A 26,219-nucleotide genomic window follows, 5' to 3' on the forward strand; every position below is an offset into this window, starting at 1 on the left:
CTAAGGGAGCAGGGGTCCCTCTGTCTTCAGACTCGGTCACAGGGTGTTACTCTACGGGAGCAGGGGCCCCTCTGTCTTCAGACCTCGTCACAGGGTGTTACTCTCGGGAGCAGGGGCCCCTCTGTCTTCAGACCCTGTCACAGGGTGTTACTCTAAGGGAGCAGGGGCCCCTCGGTCTTCAGACCTCGTCACAGGGTGTTACTCTAATGGGAGCAGGGGTCCCGCTGTCTTCAGACCCTGTCACAGGGTGTTACTCTAAGGGAGCAGGGGCCCCTGTGTCTTCAGACCCTGTCATAGGGTGTTACTCTAAGAGGAGCAGGGGCCCCTCTGTCTTCAGACCTCGTCACAGGGTGTTACTCTATGGGAGCAGGGGCCCCTCTGTCTTCAGACCCTGTCACAGGGTGTTACTCTACGGGAGCAGGGGCCCCTCTGTCTTCAGACCTCGTCACAGGGTGTTACTCTAAGGGAGCAGGGGCCCCTCTGTCTACAGACCCCGTCAGAGGGTGTTACTCTAAGGGAGCAGGGGCCCCTGTGTCTTCAGACCCTGTCATAGGGTGTTACTCTAAGAGGAGCAGGGGCCCCTCTGTCTTCAGACCTCGTCACAGGGTGTTACTCTATGGGAGCAGGGGCCCCTCTGTCTTCAGACCCTGTCACAGGGTGTTACTCTAAAGGAGCAGGGGCCCCTCTGTCTTCAGACCCTGTCACAGGGTGTTACTCTAAGAGGAGCAGGGGCCCCTGTGTCTTCAGACCCTGTCACAGGGTGTTACTCTAAGGGAGAAGGGGCCCCTCTGTCTTCAGACCCTGTCACAGGGTGTTACTCTAAGGGAGCAGGGGCCCCTCTGTCTTCAGACCCTGTCACAGGGTGTTACTCTACGGGAGCAGGGGCCCCTCTGTCTTCAGACCTCGTCACAGGATGTTACTCTAAGAAGAGCAGGGGCCCCTCTGTCTTCAGACCTCGTCACAGGGTTTTACTCTACGGGAGCAGGGGCCCCTCTGTCTTCAGACCTCGTCACAGGGTGTTACTCTAAGAGGAGCAGAGGCCCCTGTGTCTTCAGACCCTGTCACAGGGTGTTACTCTACGGGAGCAGACGCCCCTCTGTCTTCAGACCCTGTCACAGGGTGTTACTCTAAGGGAGCAGGGGCCCCTCTGTCTTCAGACCCTGTCACAGGGTGTTACTCTACGGGAGCAGGGGCCCCTCTGTCTTCAGACCTCGTCACAGGATGTTACTCTAAGAGGAGCAGGGGCCCCTCTGTCTTCAGACCTCGTCACAGGGTGTTACTCTACGGGAGCAGGGGCCCTTCTGTCTTCAGACCCCGTCAGAGGGTGTTACTCTAAGGGAGCAGGGCCCCTCTGTCTTCAGACCTCGTCACAGGGTGTTACTCAAAGAGGAGCAGGGGCCCCTGTCTTCAGACCTCGTCAAAGGATGTTACTCTACGGGAGCAGGGGCCCCTCTGTCTTCAGACCTTGTCACAGGGTGTTACTCTAAGAGGAGCAGGGGCCCCTGTGTCTTCAGACCCTGTCACAGGGTGTTACTCTAAGAGGAGCAGGGGCCCCTGTGTCTTCAGACCCTGTCACAGGGTGTTACTCTAAGAGGAGCAGGGGCCCCTCTGTCTTCAGACCCTGTCACAGGGTGTTACTCTACGGGAGCAGGGGCCCCTCTGTCTTCAGACCCTGTCACAGGGTGTTACTCTAAGGGAGCAGGGGCCCCTCTGTCTTCAGACCCTGTCACAGGGTGTTACTCTACGGGAGCAGGGGCCCCTCTGTCTTCAGACCCTGTCACAGGGTGTTACTCTAGGGGAGCAGGGGCCCTTCTGTCTTCAGACCCCGTCAGAGGGTGTTACTCTAAGGGAGCAGGGGCCCCTCGGTCTTCAGACCTCGTCACAGGGTGTTACTCTAAGGGAGCAGGGGCCCCTCTGTCTTCAGACCCTGTCACAGGGTGTTACTCTAAGGGAGCAGGGGCCCCTCTGTCTTCAGACCCTGTCACAGGGTGTTACTCTACGGCAGCAGGGTCCCCTCTGTCGTCAGACCTCGTCACAGGGTGTTACTCTACGGGAGCAGGGGCCCCTCTGTCTTCAGACCCCGTCACAGGATGTTACTCTAAAGGAGCGGGCCCCTCTGTCTTCAGACCCCGTCACAGGATGTTACTCTAAAGGAGCAAGGGCCCCTCTGTCTTCAGACCCCGTCAGAGGGTATTACTCTAAAGGAGCAGGGGCCCTTCTGTCTACAGACCGGGCAGAGGGTGGTACTCTACGGGTGCAGGGGCCCCTCTGTCTTCAGACCTCGTCACAGGGTGTTACTCTAAGAGGAGCAGGGGCCCCTCTGTCTTCAGACCTCGTCAGAGGGTGTTACTCTAAGAGGAGCAGGGGCCCCTCTGTCTTCAGACCCTGTCACAGGGTGTTACTCTACGGGAGCAGGGGCCCCTCTGTCTTCAGACCTCTTCACAGGGTGTTACTCTACGGGAGCAGGGGCCCCTCTGTCTACAGACCCGGCAGAGGGTGTTACTCTAAGGGAGCAGGGGCCCCTCTGTCTTCAGACCCCGTCAGAGGATGTTACTCTAAAGGAGCGGGCCCCTCTGTCTTCAGACCCCGTCACAGGATGTTACTATAAAGGAGCGGGCCCCTCTGTCTTCAGACCCCGTCACAGGATGTTACTCTAAAGGAGCAAGGGCCCCTCTGTCTTCAGACCCCGTCAGAGGGTATTACTCTAAAGGAGCAGGGGCCCTTCTGTCTACAGACCCGGCAGAGGGTGTTACTCTACGGGAGCAGGGGCCCCTCTGTCTTCAGACCCCGTCAGAGGGGGTACTCTAAAGAAGCAGGGGTCCCTCTGTCTACAGACCCAGTCAGAGGGTGTTGCTCTATGGGGAGCAGGGGCCCCTCTGTCTTCAGACCCCGTCAGAGGATGTTACTCTAAGGGAGCAGGGGCCCCTCTGTCTACAGACCCTATCACAGGGTGTTACTCTAAGGGAGCAGGGGCCACTCTGTCTACAGACCCCGTCAGAGGGTGTTGCTCTAAAGGAGCAGGGGCCCCTGTGTCTTCAGACCCTGTCACAGGGTGTTACTCTAAGGGAGCAGGGGCCCCTCTGTCTACAGACCCCGTCACAGGATGTTACTCTAAGAGGAGCAGGGGCCCTTCTGTCTACAGACCCGGCAGAGGGTGTTACTCTACGGGAGCAGGGGCCCCTCTGTCTTCAGACCCCGTCAGAGGGTGTTACTCTAAGGGAGCAGGGGCCCCTCTGTCTACAGACCCCGTCACAGGATGTTACTCTAATGGGAGCAGGGGCCCCTCTGTCTTCAGACCCTGTCACAGGGTGTTACTCTAAAAGAGCGGGGTCCCCTCTGTCTTCAGACCCTGTCACAGGATGTTACTCTAAGGGAGCAGGGGTCCCTCTGTCTTCAGACTCGGTCACAGGGTGTTACTCTACGGGAGCAGGGGCCCCTCTGTCTTCAGACCTCGTCACAGGGTGTTACTCTCGGGAGCAGGGGCCCCTCTGTCTTCAGACCCTGTCACAGGGTGTTACTCTAAGGGAGCAGGGGTCCCTCTGTCTTCAGACTCGGTCACAGGGTGTTACTCTACGGGAGCAGGGGCCCCTCTGTCTTCAGACCTCGTCACAGGGTGTTACTCTCGGGAGCAGGGGCCCCTCTGTCTTCAGACCCTGTCACAGGGTGTTACTCTAAGGGAGCAGGGGCCCCTCTGTCTACAGACCCCGTCAGAGGGTGTTACTCTAAGGGAGCAGGGGCCCCTCTGTCTTCAGACCCCGTCAGAGGGTGTTACTCTAAGGGAGCAGGGGCCCCTCTGTCTTCAGACCCCGTCAGAGGGTGTTACTCTAAGGGAGCAGGGGCCCCTCTGTCACAGGGTGTTACTCTAAAGGAGCAGGGGCCCATCTGTCGTCAGACCTTGTCACAGGGTGTTACTCTAAAGCAGCAGGGGCCCCTCTGTCTACAGACCCCGTCAGAGGGTGTTACTCTAAAGCAGCAGGGGCCCCTCTGTCTACAGACCCCGTCAGAGGGTGTTACTCTGATGGGAGCAGGGGCCCCTTTGTCTACAGACCCTGCCACAGGGTGTTACTCTACGGGAGCTGGGGCCCCTCTGTCTTCAGACCCAGTCAGAGGGTGTTACACTAAGGGAGCAGGGGCCCCTCTGTCTTCAGACCTCGTCACAGGGTGTTACTCTAAAGGAGCAGGGGCCCCTCTGTCTTCAGACCCCGTCAGAGGGTGTTACTCTAAGGGAGCAGGGGCCCCTCTGTCTTCAGACCCTGTCACAGGGTCTTACTCTAAGGGAGCAGGGGCCCCTCTGTCTTCAGACCCCGTCAGAGGGTGTTACTCTAAGGGAGCAGGGGCCCCTCTGTCTTCAGACCCTGTCACAGGGTCTTACTCTAAGGGAGCAGGGGCCCCTCGGTCTTCAGACCTCGTCACAGGGTGTTACTCTAATGGGAGCAGGGGTCCCGCTGTCTTCAGACCCTGTCACAGGGTGTTACTCTAAAGGAGCAGGGGCCCCTCTGTCTTAAGACTCGGTCACAGGGTGTTACTCTAAAGGAGCAGGGGCCCCTCTGTCTTCAGACCCTGTCACAGGATGTTACTCTAAGGGAGCAGGGGTCCCTCTGTCTTCAGACTCGGTCACAGGGTGTTACTCTACGGGAGCAGGGGCCCCGCTGTCTTCAGACCCCGTCACAGGATGTTACTCTAATGGGAGCAGGGGCCCCTCCGTCTTCAGACCCTGTCACAGGGTGTTACTCTAAAAGAGCGGGGTCCCCTCTGTCTTCAGACCCTGTCACAGGATGTTACTCTAAGGGAGCAGGGGTCCCTCTGTCTTCAGACTCGGTCACAGGGTGTTACTCTACGGGAGCAGGGGCCCCTCTGTCTTCAGACCTCGTCACAGGGTGTTACTCTCGGGAGCAGGGGCCCCTCTGTCTTCAGACCCTGTCACAGGGTGTTACTCTAAGGGAGCAGGGGCCCCTCGGTCTTCAGACCTCGTCACAGGGTGTTACTCTAATGGGAGCAGGGGTCCCGCTGTCTTCAGACCCTGTCACAGGGTGTTACTCTAAGGGAGCAGGGGCCCCTCTGTCTTCAGACCCTGTCACAGGGTGTTACTCTAAGGGAGCAGGGGCCCCTCTGTCTTCAGACCCTGTCACAGGGTGTTACTCTAAAGGAGCAGGGGCCCATCTGTCGTCAGACCTTGTCACAGGGTGTTACTCTAAAGCAGCAGGGGCCCCTCTGTCTACAGACCCCGTCAGAGGGTGTTACTCTAAAGCAGCAGGGGCCCCTCTGTCTACAGACCCCATCAGAGGGTGTTACTCTAAAGCAGCAGGGGCCCCTCTGTCTACAGACCCCGTCAGAGGGTGTTACTCTGAAGGGAGCAGGGGCCCCTTTGTCTACAGACCCTGCCACAGGGTGTTACTCTACGGGAGCTGGGGCCCCTCTGTCTTCAGACCTCGTCACAGGGTGTTACTCTAAAGGAGCAGGGGCCCCTCTGTCTTCAGACCCTGTCACAGGGTGTTACTCTAATGGGAGAAGGGGCCCCTCTGTCTTCAGACCCTGTCACAGGGTGTTACTCTGAGGGAGCAGGGCCCCCCTGTCTTCAGACCCTGTCACAGGGTGTTACTCTAAGGGAGCAGGGGCCCCTCTGTCTACAGACCTCGTCACAGGGTGTTACTCTAAAGGAGCAGGGGCCCCTCTGTCTTCAGACCCTGTCACAGGGTGTTACTCTAAGGGAGCAGGGGCCCCTCTGTCTACAGACCTCGTCACAGGGTGTTACTCTAAGGGAGCAGGGGCCCCTCTGTCTTCAGACCCTGTCACAGGATGTTACTCTAAGGGAGCAGGGGTCCCTCTGTCTTCAGACTCGGTCACAGGGTGTTACTCTACGGGAGCAGGGGCCCCTCTGTCTTCAGACCTCGTCACAGGGTGTTACTCTCGGGAGCAGGGGCCCATCTGTCGTCAGACCTTGTCACAGGGTGTTACTCTAAAGCAGCAGGGGCCCCTCTGTCTACAGACCCCGTCAGAGGGTGTTACTCTAAAGCAGCAGGGGCCCCTCTGTCTACAGACCCCGTCAGAGGGTGTTACTCTGATGGGAGCAGGGGCCCCTTTGTCTACAGACCCTGCCACAGGGTGTTACTCTACGGGAGCTGGGGCCCCTCTGTCTTCAGACTCGGTCACAGGGTGTTACTCTACGGGAGCAGGGGCCCCTCTGTCTTCAGACCTCGTCACAGGGTGTTACTCTAATGGGAGAAGGGGCCCCTCTGTCTTCAGACCCTGTCACAGGGTGTTACTCTAATGGGAGAAGGGGCCCCTCTGTCTTCAGACCCTGTCACAGGGTGTTACTCTGAGGGAGCAGGGCCCCCCTGTCTTCAGACCCTGTCACAGGGTGTTACTCTAAGGGAGCAGGGGCCCCTCTGTCTACAGACCTCGTCACAGGGTGTTACTCTAAAGGAGCAGGGGCCCCTCTGTCTTCAGACCCTGTCACAGGGTGTTACTCTAAGGGAGCAGGGGCCCCTCTGTCTACAGACCTCGTCACAGGGTGTTACTCTAAAGGAGCAGGGGCCCCTCTGTCTTCAGACCCTGTCACAGGGTGTTACTCTAAGAGTACCTGCTGCACACAGTCTTCTAATTTATGTTGAAATTGACATGCTAAGACAATTCTGTTTAAAAACTCGAGGCTGCTTATAAAGCCATAACGCAATCGCATAGACCCACCTGGGCCGCCAGGTTCTGCCGGTACTTCTCCAGCTCCTGCAGGGCCCGGTATCCTTGCTGGAAGTAGCAAAACTGAGCCTCCATAAAGGTGAGCATCTGCCGGAGGAAGAGAGAAGCACATTAAAGAGGAGTCTGGGATCCAATGGGAAATTACATCAAAGTGCAGGGAGGGACTAACTACACCTGAGAGCAACAAAGGATCAAAGGGGGGGACATCAGAGAGCAAGGGGAGAAAGGATGGAGGGGCACAGGGAGTAAAGAGGGATCAAAGGAGAGCATCTAGAACAGAAAGGTGAGGGCTCAAAGGTGAACATCTAGAACAGGCAGGTGAGGGATCAAAGGTGAGCATCTAGAACAGAAAGGTGAGGGCTCGAAGGAAAATCTAGAACAGAAAAATGAGGGATCAAATGTGAGCTTCTAGAACAGAAAGGTGAGGGATCAAAAGTGAGCATCTAGAACAGAAAGGTGAGGGATCAAAGGTGAGCATCTAGAACAGAAAAGTGAGGGATCAAAGGTGAGCATCTAGAACAGAAAAGTGAGGGATCAAAGGTGAACATCTAGAACAGAAAGGTGAGGGCTCGAAGGAAAATCTAGAACAGAAAAATGAGGGATCAAATGTGAGCTTCTAGAACAGAAAGGTGAGGGATCAAAAGTGAGCATCTAGAACAGAAAGGTGAGGGATCAAAGGTGGGCATCTAGAACAGAAAGGTGAGGGGTCAAAGGTGAGCATCTAGAACAGAAAAGTGAGGGATCAAAGGTGAGCATCTAGAACAGAAAAGTGAGGGATCAAAGGTGAACATCTAGAACAGAAAGGACAGAAAGGTGAGGGATCAAAGGTGAACATCTAGAACAGAAAGGACAGAAAGGTGAGGGATCAAAGGTGAACATCTAGAACAGAAAGGACAGAAAGGTGAGGGATCAAAGGTGAACATCTAGAACAGAAAGGTGAGGGATCAAAGGTGAACATCTAGAACAGGGAAGGACCAAAGGGGAACTATGTTAGACAGTAGTGAAGAAACAATAAGGGAAGACATGAGAGAGTGGGGAGGTCAAATGGGAGAGAGAAATATACACCAAAGGTAGAAACTACACTCAAGCACAGTGAGGGATCAAATACGAGAATACATAAGAGCGCAGTGGAATCAAGAAGGAAGGGCAGAGACCTAGAAGGGAGTCGAGGGACAAGAAAGAGCAGAGAGATCAAAGGGGAAAGAGGAGCAAAGAGCAGGGAGCATCACATGTAGAAAACATCAGAAAGCAGGGCGGGTTCAAATGAGGATTGAGATTAGTGGAGTATCAATGGAGGAAGGACAAAAGAGTGCAGCTGCAGATCAAAAAGAAAACACTAGAGAGCAATGAGTGAACCAAAGGGAGAACATCAAAGAGAAGAGGGGGTAGAAGAACATTAGAGAACAGAGAAAACAACATCATAGAGAAGAACATTAGAGAACAGAGAAAACAACATCAGAGAGAAGAACATTAGAGAACAGAGAAAACCACATCAGAGACAAAGGAGACAAAGCAGAAGACATGCAAGAGCAACACCAACAAAGGGAGAAAAGTTGTCAGAATGTAAGAACGGTGGGGGAAAGCAAGAAGCAATGGACATATGTGAAAGAGTCAGGAAGGTGCAAGAGACCAAAGCGAGAGAGGTTAGAGAGCAGCAAGTGATGAGGGAGGGGAGGACTGGCAACAACTCCCCCCCGCAGCACTTAGGGTCTTCAACCCTATCCCTAAGCAGGTGTTCTAGAGCTGGCCTTGCTTTACCCCTGGTCCAGAATGGAGCTCTGGGACTTCTTAACCAGAAACAAGGGCATTGGAGGTCTCAACCTTTCAGTATCTCTCTAGGTTCTCAGGTCTTCCCTCAGTTTGAATGCACATGACATATCTAAGCCCCCCAACCCCCACCAACCCCAACTGGTCTGAAGAAATGAGGCAAACTTACAAACTGCAGGATTTCAAACTTCTTCTTGGACTGGATGGAGTTGATCTGAAAATGAAAAGAAGTCAATTTCTTGTGGAAATAAATCAAAGAAACAGCCTTTTGGAAAGTTACTTACCCGTAGAGTTCCGACTTCAGCACAGGAACTTTGAGAGAGAAATGGCTGTATGTACTGTCATCTACTACTTTACGCTGTGGATGGGAGAGCATTCAATGGCATCTAAGAGCCCATGTTTACGAGCAAGACACAAACTGGCAGCGACTGGCAAAGATACCCACTGAAGAGAAGGTACAGAGAACCAAGAAAGAAGACAATAAAAGCTATACTAAGCCGGTGAAAGACGACACATCGTGAGATGTGTGCTATAATGCATGACACTCTCCGAGATGATATGCCTACTGGATGGTGCGAAGTACACAAGGTCAGAAGAAAGTATGGGCATACCCCAAGTTAAGGCAATGAATGGGAGGTTTTCAGGGGTAGCACCAAAGGTGAGGATGAAATGTGCGAGGGATACCAACCCGGAAGAACCAAAAGCAGTGGCGGGAGTGCCCAGAACAAAAATATAGGGAATGGGGAGGTCAGGGAAACAGAGACAGACAGATGTAGGAAGTGATGCCCATCCTAGAGGGATGGAAAGTGGTGGCGGCAGAGATTCCCAAGCAGGAGTAGCAATGGGGAAGGCGCACAGATGCAACAAAGGTGTGTGGTAGAGGGGTGGGATACCGTCCTCGAAGCACGGGATGGAAGAACAAGGATAGAAGAAAGTACCGCGGAAGGGAGGAATACAGAAGTGTTCCAGAAGTACCCCAGCAGAGGGTAGGGAGCAGGGGCAGGATACCAATAAAGAATGAAAAGAGAGGGGATACCAGGATGGAGGGGGGAGGATGGTGGTAAAACTCATGTAGATGGAGGGGGGGAAGGTGCAGTTATATCACTAAAAAAGGGGAGGGCTGGCTGAGATGAGGTCTAGGAGAAAGGAGTCGGATGAGCCACAGAGGCGATCATCTAGAAGCAATAAAGCCAGTCGCTGGGGCACAAACTTGGAGGAATTGGTGGCAAAGAGCCATGACAACAGTGAAGGAAAAATGGAGGGGTGTGGCAGGAATGCCCATAAAGAAGAAAAGGAAAGAGTGATGGGGAGAGTGTTGGAGGAGATCCCGAGACAATCATCTCAAAGAAAGGGAGATGGGTGGGAGACACTCCCATGCTAGAAGAAGGGGCAGGGTGAAAAGCATGTTTATAAAGGAAGGGGTGTTGGTGGCAGAAATACACAGAGTAGGGTGTGAGTGGCTGGCATATCCAGGATGGAGAGAGCACCGGGGATACCCAACCGGAAAATTCACAAACTGCACACAGCTCCACTTGAAAGCCTAAACTGCTCCAGACATCTAACGCCTCAAAAGCTGCATGCACCCCATCCAGGCCAGGCTGTCCAGCGCCTGCCTGAAGCTCACACCAACTAAGGCAGATTTCATCCTACTAACCAAGAACAACAAGCAGAAACTAGTCCAAGTCTGGCTCAACACATGAACTTGGACAAATCCGAATGCCACTTTCATCCAATGTCAAGTCACTCAATTCACCCTGGTCAACGACCTCGCCCTCATGGAACACATCACCAAGACGGCAGGTATTGGCTTGCTCTCTAAAAAAACATAAAACTACTTCTACAAGAAAGTGACCTCAGGACTGCTGTTCAAGCCTCATACTCTGGCATCTGCATGGTGAAACACCCTGCTCCTTTGCCTCCCAAACTCCACAGTGGCCCCCTTCTTGGAACCTTATGGAGTTATGGGCATTTTATATGCCATAGCACAGCTTATTTAGAAATGTGACATCACTCCCACTTTAAACACAACTGGCACTCCCTTGCAAACTGCACCATCTTAAAAATCAACTGCATCGTCTACAAAGCCATCAAGACAGGCATCCCCGTCCATCCGGCTGACAAGCTCAACCATGCCTCTCTAAACACATCCAAAGCCAGGTCACCCACAGACTGGAGAGGAATACGGGCAACACAGAAATACATGGGCATCAGGCCTTCTCCACTTATCTATCCAGGATCTAAAGCAATATGGATCTATCAAATAGGACCTCAATAACCTTGATCCAATTTAGGAGAGCGCCGACGACACACTTCTTTAAAGAACACTACATCAGGATGCAGTCGGTCCCTTGTTGACCGTATCTTTGCCTTCTGTCCTGTGCGGAGCTCTGCTGCATTTCAGTTCTGGCCGCTCTATACAAATATCACATATATAAATACATACATAGAAGGAAGAGTTTGGAAGGGATACCCATAAAATCACTGAGAGAGTTGCAGGTCTACCCAAAACAAGGAGCAGGGATAGCTATGGAGCCAACAGGTGGCAGGCATGCTGCTCAGTAGGGAGGCCCAGTGTCGACAGACGCTCTCACCTCCAGCACATAGTCCAGGGCCTTGTCGCGAAAGGCTTTGCGTGCAGTCTGCAGGGCTCCACTGGCCTCGTCCACCTCATGCTGCTTCTTGCGCGGCACCTCTGCGTTATGTTGCAGCGCAGTGTCCAGTGACTCGCTACTCTTGTCAAAGTCCTTCCTGGTGTCTTTGAACTTCTTGATGTCCCTGAAAAGTGAGTCATAAGCGGTTCATAAATTGGAAAGATAACTGAAGAGAAATTAACCAGCCAGGGTGGTCAATGCAAGGGATTCTCAGCATGGGATTGTAAGAGGTAGGCAATCGGTGTGGAAGGCAAAGCTTGAGGTGTCTTTGTGATTTTACTTGATCTACAAAATACCCAAGACAATTAAACTCCTTCCTTCCTCAGAGGGGGACTACTTTTCCTCTAATGTTTTTACTGCTTCTTCCACTGGTGCAAAAGCAGGCAAGCAATCAACACAGTACCTTACAGAATTTACTGGAAAAGAAACACAAAATTCGTGTCCTGGCAGGTCACTTAGATGGGATCCAGGAATTCCACATTTCATGATCCCACCTGGGGAAAAGTGATACCATCATCCAATCCGCAGACATTATTACACTTATAAAAATGGCAGCTGATTAGATATCGTGCACCACACGAGGCACATGAAGAGGATGCGATAATGAGGATGCGCTAACCTGAGAGAAGTATGATATTAAGATGCGCCTAAAACATCTTGCGCTTTAAGATAAAACTAATAATCGTATGGAAGGCATGGGCTCGTAAATGAATGCTGAAATTGCCTTGATTGGGAGGATATGCCCTCCTTTTAACACGGATATGGAATAAATACAGTTATGTTCACCTGATCCACAAGGGGGTGGAATGTTACTCTTCGATTTGACTACCAATTGCTCTTTTACTTGGACGGTGTATTTTGGAAATTTATGTCTCCTACTAGACAGTTCTTATGTTCTTGACAACAGGACCAGAATCTATGTATTGACTTCACTGCAATTTTGCCCTGAAGAAGTCCACTGTTTGTTGGAGGAAACGTGTTGGCTGGCTTTATGAGAATTTTAAAGAAGCATTCATAACAGAACATTACTGGATTCTTGAAACTCGCTATTACAAATTTCTAAATTTTCATGATCATCTTAAATTTCTTTTATATGGTGCACCTTTGTTTGTAATGCTTGAAACGATTTCTCCAGGACAGAGGGTGCATACACGGGAGTGCACACTCTATGAAAGATATTTCCCAATTGGCTTACTTTAGGGCTACAAAGGTGTGGGTTCTGTAATCTTTTGAGGTCCACTGCCCACCTATCTTTTGTGTGGTCTAAAACATCTGGATAGTCGAAGCAAGGGGGAGGCAAATTGATCCAGCAGAAGCTTGTGCATTGAAGGGCTTACTACAACAAAGATCTTTCTGAAGAACTGTGTTTGGAGAGATCTTCAGTAGACCACCTCTTTCAACCAAAAGTAAAAGCCCAAAGATCTCCCTGATGCAACATGACTGCCAAACTGCCTCTGTAGAACCCACCAAAATCTGACCCCTAAGCCAATTTCAGAAGTGTGCTCTCCGGCAATGGAAGCCTGGCTTGAGCCCCTAGCACACCGCTGCACTGCCAGACATGTTTTCATTCCCAAAACAAGATGACTACTGCCCACCAATACTTACTCCTTGATTAGGGTTTGCAGGTGCAACCGGCAAGAGTCTTGTGTGGTTTCCAAAAGATCCTGTAATGCGGAAAACAATAGGTGGTCAGTTCTCCCTCAGACACAGAACCCACATCGGTGGTCCATTTGCACACCATTCTACCTTCTCTTTCTATGTAAACCAGTACACGCAACGGTGCCTTACCTCGTCTCACTCATCTATCTATCTATCTATCTATGCATCTATCTCTTTAGCAACTACTTCTGACCTCGACGGGCCCGCCCATCCACAATGACCCATCTACACGTGCATCCGTTTACGAACCCTCCCCAGCTGCCTCTCTTTTGGTTAGCAGTCTATCTCTCCATCTACCCATTATCATTTTCTCCCCAAACGTGTTCGGAGCATCCTTCCATCCACATGTCGGCCAACGGCCTCCTTGAGTTCCCTTCTCAAAGTGACTCTAGTCCACCTCGGCTTGCCGCCTTGTCTCCGACCGATGTTCTCATGCTCATTCATTCAGTCAAGTCACGGCGTATCCCTTCCTTCCCTCTACGTTTCTTCACTCAAATAAACCAGACCAGAGATCTTCCGACACTTACTCCCAACTGGTCACTGAGCAGTTATCCCTACTCGTGATTAAATTGAAGGGTCTGTCCCTCTCTGCCCACCCGTGGTCTTCCACGTCTCACCTTGGTTTATCCTCCAGTAGTCCCATCAGCTAGCTTACCTTGTGGCTGTCAATCATCTTATTCAGTCCACCGGAGAACCTCTCCAAGCTCTCCTTCAGGAAGAGAGAGAAGAGTGATATCAGGAAATACGGAGGCACCCGGGCAATCAATCAATTAATCAGGATTTATAAAGCGCGGCAAATCACCCGTGAGGGTCTCAAGGCGCAGCGTCCCAAGCCAACCTGAAATTTCAGCTGAAAAGGAGACCCGTCTCCGCACCCTACTTACGTTCAGCATGGTATCATCACTGGAGTTTTGGGAAAGTTCACGGATTCCGTTGACAAATAACTTGCTGTTTGTGCAGTACTGCCGGCCGGTCTCCAGCATCCCCGAGCACAGCTTCACCAGCTGCAAGAACATTCAAGCAGACATCACTAGATGAAAACTCAGCACCTCACATACATTGAAGTTCACTGGATCGTCACATCTACATATTCTAAAATATTTATTTATTCACTTTTCAAAAGAAAACAAACTGTGTTGGGCTCATCCATATGCAAGGGCATTCAGTGTGGCGCTGGGAGATATCCCACATGTACTGTACATTTGGTAAGTCTGGCTTCAAGATTTAAGATTCCACAGTGTAGTGCGTTTTGGCATCTATCCCTACAATTGGTTCCTTGGCCTGTACTCACACATGTATAGTAGCCCATCAGACTCACTATTAGCTGAAATGGGACACTTGAGGAGAGACCCCCCCAATATGAATTAAAGTATACAAAAATTGTCCTCCAGAGTATGCTGTGGCTTTTTTTGCCACTGGAGCCATGGTATAGCCTTTTGTATACTTAAGCGCAAGACCCTAAGTGGGAGGGTATGCCCAGATGTGGGTCCTTTGCTCACTGTGCCACTGGAACCAACCTATACCTGGCTGAAGAGCACTAACTAGGGTGAAAACAGTCCTGGGTTGTTTGAGTTCCGGTTCAGGGAGGACCTGGTAGGCAGTTCAGGCTGGACTGCTCGGATTGGAGCAGGGCCAAGATTGATTTGTATATTTCTAGGCCTTAACTGAGGTAGCACAGTGTGCAAAATAATGATGGACTGCGATGCAGCCCTAGTAATTACCAATGGCTGAGATTAATTGATTATTTGGAACAATACAAGGGAACCCAGGGCGCAATAAGCTAAGGACCTTGGGTAGGTACTTATTATCAACAACAACGGTCCTTAGTAAGGAAGGGGAAAGTTCAAAAAATGAATATAGACTAAATAGGACTATATTTTTAAGAAATGCCCAGCCAGACACTTTAATGTCTTGATAACAATGATGCAAAAGGGAATAAAACACAGAGTGTGATGAACGTGGGACACCAGCCGATGTCCAGCTAACACACTGGGGGAACACAAACAAGGAAAAGAGATAGCAGGCAAAATCGGGTCATCTAACAATCAAGTCATAAGAAGATAATCCACAGTATACACATATGCATGTTCAATTTTTGTGTTAACTATGCATTTGGTGCATTTGTTGTCGACTACGTTTCGAACCATACAAAATATCGGTTCATCCTCAGGACAGAAATGATTGCCTAAAGAATTAACAATTTAGCTTGAATCCACGGTGGGGATAAGCTGAAAGTCACTCAGCCAACAGTGGGCAATGATTAGAGTGAATTTCAAAAGGTGGGACCAGCGTGGAATGCGGGGAATCTACGGGAATGATGCCCTGGTCCAAGGATCGGAAATTGGAGAGAGTGCAGGTCCACAATGGGGGTCCTTGCACGGCGTCTTCTACTGAGGAACCGGGATAATTGCTTTCTTCACCATCAGGAAATGAGATGCTTACAACATTGGCTCTTCCTTCAACTGGCAGGGGCTCGGCATAGCTGTGGTCTCACTCTCTGGCAGTGGCTAGAAGAGTTCAGTTTGATGTCCTCTGATGATTCTCAACACCCAGGGATCTTATGTAGCTGCTTCTCAAGCGGTCCTGAAATGTTGCGATCTTCCTCCAAGTGACCACGGTGGGCCGTCTCTAGCAGTCAAGACCACAGTCTCTGTCCTCATGATTGAGATGTTCCCTTTGATTGGAATTAATTTGAATAATTCCTGATTTTTATTTCATGGAAAAAGAAGATGACTGCAGACTCAAACATCTTGGATGTCTGAAGAAACAAAGCGTAGAAGAGCTGGAAGAGCCGTAAGGTTGACTAAACGAAGAGGAAGGCTTCTTCTCTTTAAAGAGATAAAGTTGTTTTTCCTGTAGTTTTGATCCAAACAACTGGATTTTTCAAAAGGCATTCACAGTGCAGCATTTTTCTGGTCAGAGCTGAACTAATCAAAACCAATTCAAATCCATAATAAGAGACAAAGATCGTATACATGAAAGTGACATATCATCGACAGATATAAAAGAAACCATACGAAATATATGAAGAATTTAAAATGTTACATTCAGTATTCAAGGGCTAGTCAGGAAATAGGGAAAATTGGATATTCCAATAATTTAAAATATTTTCAAAGGTTTAATTATATACATTAACAAACACAATTTCCTATTAAAAACAGACAGAAATATTTTAGCACTATTTAAAAAGAGCAATAATAAAATATAAATCGTCCATGCCCCTTCCTGAAAACTGACATAGCCCTTCAGCCTCTTCAGAGTTCTTCAAATCGTAAACCGTCCAAATGAGATGATGATGATTTTCGTCTGCGAAGAGCCATTTTAATATGATCACGGCTTGTACAACACGTATGCACATTCTCAGTGACTTTAAAAATGTGAGGGCATCCTTAAGGTAAAAAGCACCTTGTGACAGGAAAAGGGTTCATAAAATAGAAGATGTAATATCACGGTAAAATGTACAGAATAACTCAAAATGAGTCGTTGACTGTGTTGCTTTTCCGTCAACATCGCATCTTGGTAAGTTCCAGGGCCACAGATCTGTTTTTGGAAAGACCACTAAATGATGAATCAATTCTAGGTGTAATCTGGTCATGAGGTTCAGAGGGGGTTCAAGTCTTCCTCTAGTTCATACAATAAGGTATTTATGTTCTGAAGCCAAGGTATTTTATCAAAACGGTCCGAAAACAAGCAATCCTTGATGTGCTCCCTGGTGAACTTGGTACACTGCTTTGACCAGATACCATGCCAATTCATCAATATATTATACTGGATAAAATCCCCTAGGTGCTCTTTTCCTTGCCCCATATCGGAGACCCATACAAAGCTACAGAGAGGCATTTGCTTCTGATCAATTTAATGACTTCTCTTATTGGCTTGCTTTTGATTCGCTTAGCAAACGTAATAACAGCCGCAACAGCCCTTATAAATGTTGATTTGGCGGTTTCCAGAACAGGTAGCCAGTCACCTTTCTGTGAGAAAATGATGCCCAGGTAACTAAAGGTTTTGAACTCTTCTAATTTACGGCGCTGGACATAGTACCTCTTCCTTAATTTCCACTTTTACCCACAAACCATGGTGTAGGTCTTGGTTAAATTCAATTTTAGATCCGTGCTCTCTAAAAAATGTACACATTTTCTATCAAACTCTGCAGGTCATTTGCTGTCCAGGATATGAGCACTGCATTGTCTACGTAAAGTAAAATGGGGGTAGGGAGAGAGCCCACCCACAGAACGTTTGCTTTCATATTCTGCAGAAAACGGTCCACCCCATTTATATTTAGTGAGAATAATTATGGTGCAAGCACACAACCCTGCGAGTCCCCCGAACGTTCTCTGTGTGTTCCCCATTCATGGAGGCAGTTAAAGAGGCATAGAGTTAAGAAATTGACATACTATATCACTTGGGGCACCCATATCCAGTAAAACCTGCCATAATTTGGAGTGATTTACGAGACCACAGGCACCAGAAAGGTCTACAAAACACAGATCTAGGTGTCCCTCCATTGCCACTGTATATTTGCTAATAATGAGGTGCAATTTAATCCCCTGTTCCACTGTGCCAATTTCCTTCCTGAACCTGAATTGTGATCCTGTCAAAATAACATTTTCCTGGGTCCAGTTGGTCCAGCCTTACAAGTATCACTCTATCCATGGTTTTCACCTAAGAGTTTAGAAGCGATATGGGCCGATGGCACCAGATATCACACCTATCCCCTTTTTAGGTCTCGCCTACACAGCGCGCATTCGCTGCATAGGAAAAAGACCTTTTGTAATCGGTTCGTTTTTCGCCCTTAAAAGTGCACGCGTTGCATTGCTTTCAATGGCAACACATGCACGTCTGCCGATTCCCTTGAAGGAGCGAGCTTTGCCGTCATGTGTTAGCAATTATCACTCCTGGTGCTGCTTGCTCCCGCAAGGGAAACGCTTTTACTTTTGTCAACAGTTTTTTTTTACCTGAGGCACGCACGCTTGTCTTGTTCAAAATGAGAATGCAATTTGAAAAGCACACAGAGACACCAAAATATTTCATTTTGAGGAGAATGCCCGATCAGCTCTTCGCCTGAAAACTGCCTCAATTGAGCCTTCGATCAATGATATTGACAGAAAAGGACAGCCCATTTGTCAATACGTGTATCATCCAATTGTGTTCCGTCCAGACGGCCATCAATCAGCCTCTAACCATGTGATGGGCTTAGTGTAAACATCGCCTTCGCAAGAAGGGCTGTGCGCAACACCTCAGCACTTTCCACACAACACGCACAGAAATTACACACACAGAGGGGAGATAATGCACCCGCCGCTTCTAGAAAATGAGCCTTCTGGGAAGTGCTGAATGTCAGATCGCCTGTAAATCTAATGACAGGGCGAAGGAGTTATATTGTTTTTGAAAATAATCCAATGCAAAGCTCTAGTTAGATGCTGCTATTGCGCGATTGGCAAGTGGTTGGCAATGGGCACAATACAATAAAACGCCTTAAAAAAGAGTAGAAGTACTCGGAAGCGGTTCTACTTGGTGATTTTGTTTCAGTTGCGAGTAATAACGACGAGACCCCGAGCGATGAATCCACCGAAATGTCATTAAATAGAGAGATGACCTTGAGAAGACGCTTGCCCGATTGAGAAGCTCTTGTTCAAGTCAAAATGCTATTTCGATGAAAAAAATGAGTGAATACAACATTAAAAATACGTTGATACTCGAACGTCCCTGTGCTAAATTGACCAGAGACAGCAGCTCATCTGTTTATACAAGATTAGTTGGGGTTGTAATGCTTATTGGCATCTGTGTAGCTCATCTTCTTTCGTTGGTCTAATCGCTGGGGGCCCCACGATTAAAAGTTGGAACAGAAAGGCAGAATAACTGCTGGGGGACAGGATTTAACAGAAAAGCGTTTTTACTTCCTCTTTTCGTACAGTCGCAGTAGGTGGGGGCACGATTCCCCCTAAAGTAAAGTTATCTGCAAAAATCACTGCTTCAAAAACTGATTAAACACAGGAGAGAGTGCTCACTATGCCAACAGATATGCACATATGTGGAGAAGCGTGGCTCAATGGTTAGAGCGGCAGACCCTGATGCAGAGGTCTAGCCCGGGACCAGGGTTCAATTCCCGCCCCGGCGGCTCTTGGACTCAATATCTCCGGACCTGATAATTCTCGCCTCGGTACCTGTTCTAATCATGGGTCCCACTCTGTGACTCTGGGCAATAGCTTGCTTAATCTCCACAACGGCCCCAGCAGCGCTTGGATGCCTGGCTTCACCTTGGGGGTGCCCAGGAGTGGACATCTCACAGGAAAGCCAAGAAGGGTTCCACAGCGGTATGAATACTGCGCAACGAGACCTCTGGGTAGAAGGCACTATATAAATACAAACACATTTACATTTACACAAGTCGTAATTAATTCACCTTTGATATTGGGCTGGGAGACAGAGTTATCAGCAAAGCATGTGTTTGATTGATTTTCGGTTGGCGGAAAAGAGAAGTTCTTCCAGTGTAACTTCCGCTTCAGATGTGCTTCCTGATTTTAAGAGCTGAAAGAAGGTAGCAGACAAAGCCCACATGCCAGAAACTCTGATCGATACCATACATAGCCAAATAACTTTCGGGAAAGGCATCCTCTTTTCGTTATTTTTGCAGTGTCAGAGCGAACCACACCTAAGCACTTTTGCAAAAATAATTCTTTGCAAGCACACAAACATTGAAAGAAAGAGGAGCATCTTGGCACACACACTCCCCAGAGAGCCAAGGATGGGCGTCCCACCCCACCACCCAACCAGAGGTCATCCACTTGAAGCCAAATTACCAGGCGCAGGAGGCCCACACTTCTGCAGTTGAAAAAACAAGTATTGGCATGGCAAATAGGTCTCGCCTTTGGGACCTTATAAGTGTTTAGCCACGCAATAGTTGATGTTGTTGCACCAAGGATATTGTGCTGCATAACTAAATACTAATAAGGTCCCAAAAGCGAGACCTATTGGCTATGCCAATGCTTGTTTAAAAATGGGAAGGATCACACTTTCAGCTCACGTCTTCGGGAATTAGCCTTAGCACTTGTATGGAAAATCTTGGTTTAAATTAAATACGATAAGAAATCACTTAAAATGTGTTCTACAGCTGCCTTACTGATCCCTGACTGCTAATTACAGTAAATGAAGACAGAAATAAAGTTTTATTTCAGTATTGTGTCTGGGATTTTGCAGAATAGTTTAAATGTGAACAAAGGGCCGAGGAATCCCTGGGGAAGATGGGAAACCTATCTCCCACCTGACCCTCCTTCTCCAGCTCAAACGCTATCAGAGGATTTCTAAATACTGAAGACGGTCCCAGGAAGGAAATAACCAAACGTTTGAGATACATTGATGGAATCATAAGAAACTAAAGGCCTGTTTACTGTTGACCGTTGGTGCCCTCTTGCGGCCAGTGGTGAAACCACTCCGTTACTGTGGCACATTGTTTGCTGGCGCACGCAGGACGCTGACCTCACTGCACCTAGCTAGGCCCCTGGGAGGGAAGAGGACACTTCGTCAGAGCGAGAACTGGGACTTTGCTCATGCGAAAACGTCAGGATTCCAAAATCAGACTTGCAAAGGTGATAATTAAACTAAAAAGTGATGCTACCGTGTGATTGTCCGGTGGTGCAAACATACTGAAGGGAAGTCAACAAAAACATTGGGCGGGTGGTAGGCTGCAGTCTAACGCTAGACCCCCAAAATCATGCTACTGGGGACTATGGGCACACCTGGGGGGATTCAGGCCACGCGTTCCCTTACCAACACAGCCTATGGTAGCCAAGAGATTCTTGACCAAGCACTGGAGAGATGAACAGGATGGCCAAGGGGCCGCTGCTCCGCACTGGAGGAACTGGTGCACAAACATAGGACCGATATGGGCTCCCTTGAGAACCCTACTGGCCCCCATGAGGAGCCCCAGCACCAGGCTCGGTTCTAGCAGGTGGGACGGGTGGGTCAGGCCCACCAAAACATGAGCCTTGGCCAATGCAGTGAGGACATAAAGGCCAATAGAAAATGGGCACTGTAATTCAAAATGTTACATTTAAATCGTTTTTATCATCATCATGGGCATGGATGCAAGCCAACGATAAAAATGACCAGATAACTGGTGATTAACAGGGGCGGCTCCTCCATTAGGGCAGAGGAGTGTCGCCCACCGCTTTCTGGCAGTGCGAGAAGCAGAAACATAAATGGTTAAACTACCATTGTATGTTAAGAAAGCAGAAGGGTATGCCTGGTTGGGGGCAGGCGGGTGGATCGGGGAGGAGTGGCTTGTCCAATCTGTTTGGTGGGCCCTCTGGGGCCGGTCAAACCAGTCATGCACACTCTTCCTTTAGGCATGCAGCCTACATGGAGAAAATGGTCTCCCAATAGGCGTTCAGCTCAGAATTGATCTGTTGTACCATGGTGACTGTTTGCAAGTAGATATGATGCAACCTAGGACTTGTAGGCTACCACAAGAAGCAACACATTGGGCCCACTGTGACCCACCCAAATCCAACCTTGGCCCACCCAAATAAAAATTCCTAGAGCCGGCCTGGCCTGTCCAGCACAGAGACGGAACCTTCAGCTCCGGGGCGGCTTCGACCCAGGTGCTCTCTGCCGATGAGAAAGCACTTAAAAATGTGTTCTACAGCTGCCTTACTGATCCCGTACTGCTAATTACTGTAAACGAAGACAGAAAGGCCATGTCGAAAATGAATACAGTCGATTTTATAAATTTTTATTTAGGTATTGTCTGGGCCTGTACTGAATCTTTAAATGTGGACAAAGGGCCGAGGAATCCCTGGGGAAGATGGGAACCCCATCTACCACCAGATGACCTTCCTTCTCCAGCTCAAAGGCACCTTGTGTTTTGTCTTGGCTTGTGTTGCTGTCACCTGTCACTGTGTTGTGTCCTGATGCATGGCCGACCACTTTGAAAACAGAAACCTGTGCCCTGGCAAGAGGCTACTGGGGCAACAGACATGCACGCGTTGTTGTTTTACTGTTTATGCATTGGGGGTCTTCTCTTTCTAAGCAGAAAACAATAACATTTGATATTGAAAAACAACAAAACAATATTTGATGCTACCGAACGCCCTAAGGGAATGTATTTACATCCTGGAAACTCCGTGGAAGAGAAGGTGGCATCCGGTCAATGTTTCCGAATTTATTTTTGGCTTCTCAGGGGTGACAACATACAACTTTCACTCAGATGGGAACCTTTGCGTTTTTCCCGAAAATACATGCAATTTATTACATTCTAAGGTTTACTACAGCTCATATTTGGGAACCGTCGTAAACCTGCCCCTAAACCGTTTTTTTTCTTTTTTTCTGGGTGAAAAAAAATCTCTTCTTTAAAATGATTAAGTAAACCACTCAGTGATGAGAATTATCAGCATGCTTTGCTTACACACAGATACGTGTGTAGAGGGGGAAAACAAACGTTTTTATCTTATTACCCGATAGAGGGACCTCGAACAATGCCCGGGATTACCAAAGCTGTCCACTCACCCGCATCTGTGGGTGTCGCCCGCATTCTCTAGCGGACACCACGCTGTGCACCCGCAAATACAGCCTTTAACCCGGTCTTTACCTACATTAATAAGCACTGGGCCTCAAGAGGCCTTCACACACTGGCTCTTCGGGACACCGAGGCGCGAGCAGTAGGATAGCAAGGGTGTTATGGCGGGCCTTCATGAAAGCGGTGGTGGAAGACAGCCATTATCAGGGTCCTGATGGCCACACACAGGTCTGGGCCAGGTGCCACTGCACCTGCTTCACTATTGGTAATAATAATAATGCCCCAGTTACTTACCGGTAATCTTCATTACTCCGAGTCCTAGTCTTCCTTGCCACAGTAATTAGATAACTGAAACTCCCACAGAAACTCCCAATCAAAAGTTGGCATACCAGCCTCCCATCCCTCCAATATGGCCGACTTCCTCTTCCTCCTATAAAGAGGAAGTCCACCCACAGCACATCCTGTTTTTTAGTTTCTGTGAAAACTTTCCATTTCGAGTGCAGCAGGGTGAGTGGGCGAGTGTCTTGCTTAGGCTGTCCCAGGGCCCTGTAAGTCTTGCTATAGCAGACCGTGCTGCTTTATTTTTGTATTTATTTGTATAGTCATAATAGTCAAATCTTTATCCAAGGTGACTCCAAGGCTCTTCACTTATTAAAACTACTCAAATGCATTTTTTCAGATGTCCTGGATGCCAACAATGTGCTGCACCAGACGCAAACGGGTTTTCGGCCTGGCTGCACCACTGAGACAGCTGTCCTGTAGGCCACTGAGGAACAGAAAAGAACCTTCGATCAAGGCGGTCAGCTGTGCTCACTCATCTCGATTTGTGCACAGCTTTTGATACCATCCCCCATTCAATTCTGTTTGACAGGATGAAAGCAAATGAAATCACAGGAAAATCATTAAAATGGCAAACGTCCTTTTTAGCCAACAGGAACTTTCAGGTGAGTAAAGGACCCTTTTTGTAGGAGAGACATAGGCTGGATTGTGGAGCGCCACAAGGCTCCTGTTTGAGCCCCACGCTCTTCAACATATATGTCCGACCTCTGTCAGATATCATTTGTACCTTAGGCTTTACTATGGTATCTTACGCCAACGACATTCCGATCATCGTTTGTCACCCGACACTAATTCCACCTCGGAAAAACGTACCACATGCCTGGAGCAGGTGACGAGCTGTATGGCGACGAGTTGCCTCAAGCTAAATGGGGCCAACATTGAGGTAATGGTGGTTGGCAATGCATCACCTTGGAATCAAGTCTTCTGGCCCCCTTGCCCAGGGGAATCCCCTATTACTCAGTTATAAGTCAAGAGCCTTGGAGTCACCTTTCGATAAAGATTTGACTATGGCCTTCCAGGCAAAGACTTTGGCAGACACATTCTTTGGCCTTTTGGGAGCCCTTAGGAAAACGCTTAAATGGCTTCCCTTAGAATTTCGGAATACAGAGATCCAAGGCCTCATACTTTCTTGTCTGGATTATGGCAATTTTCTTTATTTGAGCAGTCCAGCTTACGCAATAAAAAAATTGTAGGTTACCCAAAATGCTGTGGCCTGTGTCCTATTGGGTGTGCCCAAAATGAACTCAGCACGTCCGGCTCTCATACAACTCCATTGGCTACCCATTAACAAGAGAATAGAATGCAAGGCTCTATGCATTGCCCATAGGATAAAATACTAACCCGGCCTGAATATCCTTCAGCACCTTATCATCCCATGTACAACCTCCAGAGCATTAAGATCGGAAAACCGTTCCCTTCTCGCTGTCCCTAGAATCAAGAGAACGAGAAGTGGGGGTGGCTCTTACCTGACCGCCAAGCTATGAAATTCACTCCCTGTCCAACTCAGATCAAACAGGAACTTGCTAAGTTTCAGGAAGCAATTAAAAACTCATCTTTTTAGATAATTCTGTGCATTGTCCCACTCACCCTGTTAACGCCAGGAGGTCTGTGCTGGATGGCTGTGTGCTCTATAAAAATGGCTAACATAAAATATTGTTGCCCAACCTAACTGTACTCGTTTTATCTTCCTCTGGTAGATAAAAGGCAGAGTGCATCTCCAAGAAACTGAACTTGGGTGCTTTAGTCAAACACAGACCCCTTGGTGAATTCATTAGTTCACTGGGGCACCACACCTTACACCCTATGGCACACACTTTGCTTCTAGGGAATTTAAGCAGAACTTCAAATCCTGCTGTCCACAGTGCACTAGTTTCCCAGGTCCACCTGTGAGTAGCTCACCCAACCCAGGGCTTTGCTTTGCATTCTGCAACTTGTAGCCGTAAATTTATGGCACAACAGGACAACAAGTCCCAAAATTCAAAGTGAAAAACGTGGGTCAAGTTACTCATACATGAACCTGTGAAACGTGAAAGCTTCGCGTCCACTGGAGGACTTTGGGCCACAGCTGGTGTGACGAGCTCTGGCCTGAGCCACACTCAGCACTGTCAATATTCAAGACACAGAAGGTGCGATGACGAACTGTATTCCCATCTGCCTCACTTTTTCTCTTTTAGCATCTTTGTTATACATGCTCAGTGATAGAACTTATAAACAGCGGTAGGAAATCCTTTAAAATAACACAAGAGAAAAGTAACCGTAGATGAGGCCCAATTCCTAACACAGGTCACTGTTTGAGAGGGGCACTGTCCTGCTGTCCTGCATGGCAATAGTGCGTTATTAATTTTTCAACATCCTTTTCACATGTGTAATGTGACTGAGTGGAGGAATGCAGCGTAAAGGAATAAAAGAGTGTGCGCATTAAGATCTAATGCGCTTTACAAAATACAATTTAACATGGAATTCCACCAAATATTCTTTAGGGTGGATAAACCCAATCCCCAGCCTATTTGTAAGAGTTTCTTAAAATCATCTTCATAGTAACTTCTGCCTATTCTTTCTTGCTCAATGTGTGATAATTGTAGAGTTCCAAAACCATCCTTCAGAGCTTTCAAGTTGCCCGGGTCCATGTGTGAATATCTCATCCACTCCAGGTTTTATTCTTTGAAAGTTGGTACAGATTTTGCAATAGAATAAAGAGGTCTGCAAGTCAAGTACCTAAAAGAGAAGGAAAAACCTGGACTGGGTGATCCACTGCTGTTTGGATCCAGGAAACTTGCAAGACCTGACTCTTTGATGAGGCCAGAAGCCCTTAGGGTCTCTCCACTACTGACCAGAGTTACTGGTACGGTGTGGTTTAAGAACAATAATGTCCCACAACTTTTAGAAAACATTGGTTGGAAGAGACAGATCAAAGCTCATGTCGCAAAGTGGTTGCTTTATGTTGTTTTGTATAGCACAAGGTGCGCTTGAAGTGGTCTTTAAGGTGCGCTTGAAGTGGTCTTTAAGGTGCGCTTGAAGTGGTCTTTAAGGTGCGCTTGAAGTGGTCTTTAAGGTGCGCTTGAAGTGGTCTTTAAGGTGCGCTTGAAGTGGTCTTTAAGGTGCGCTTGAAGTGGTCTTTATGGTGTACTTAAGCTGGTTTTTAAGGTGCGCTTGAAGTGGTCTTTAAGGTGCGCTTGAAGTGGTCTTTAAGGTGCGCTTGAAGTGGTCTTTAAGGTGCGCTTGAAGTGGTCTTTATGGTGTACTTAAGCTGGTTTTTAAGGTGCGCTTGAAGTGGTCTTTAAGGTGCGCTTGAAGTGGTCTTTAAGGTGCGCTTGAAGTGGTCTTTAAGGTGCGCTTGAAGTGGTCTTTAAGGTGCGCTTGAAGTGGTCTTTAAGGTGCGCTTGAAGTGGTCTTTAAGGTGCGCTTGAAGTGGTCTTTATGGTGCGCTTGAAGTGGTCTTTATGGTGCACTTAAGCTGGTCTTTAAGGTGCGCTTAAGCTGGTCTTTAAGGTGCGCTTAAAGTGGTCTTTAAGGTGCGCTTAAAGTGGTCTTTAAGTTGCGCTTGAAGTGGTCTCTAAGGTGCACTTAAGCTGGTCTTTATGGTGTACTTAAGC

The 26,219-nt window shown here is 48.6% G+C and overlaps 1 protein-coding gene across 1 annotated transcript in view; it reads right to left on the reverse strand.

The window, feature by feature from the left end:
- ACAP1 (ArfGAP with coiled-coil, ankyrin repeat and PH domains 1) overlaps positions 1-26,219 on the reverse strand; it is a 268,661-nt gene that overhangs the window by 140,766 nt on the left and 101,676 nt on the right. Inside the window, exons 3-8 of the mRNA XM_086946090.1 lie at positions 13,658-13,777; positions 13,429-13,482; positions 12,720-12,778; positions 11,055-11,238; positions 8,633-8,677; positions 6,688-6,783 (exon numbers count right to left, since the gene is read on the reverse strand). Of these exons, the coding sequence (XP_086802216.1) occupies positions 6,688-6,783; positions 8,633-8,677; positions 11,055-11,238; positions 12,720-12,778; positions 13,429-13,482; positions 13,658-13,777 (558 nt within the window). The remainder of the gene's footprint in view (positions 1-6,687; positions 6,784-8,632; positions 8,678-11,054; positions 11,239-12,719; positions 12,779-13,428; positions 13,483-13,657; positions 13,778-26,219) is intronic.

This window comes from Lissotriton vulgaris, chromosome 12, assembly GCF_964263255.1.
Source record: "Lissotriton vulgaris chromosome 12, aLisVul1.2, whole genome shotgun sequence".
NCBI lineage: Eukaryota > Metazoa > Chordata > Amphibia > Caudata > Salamandridae > Lissotriton > Lissotriton vulgaris.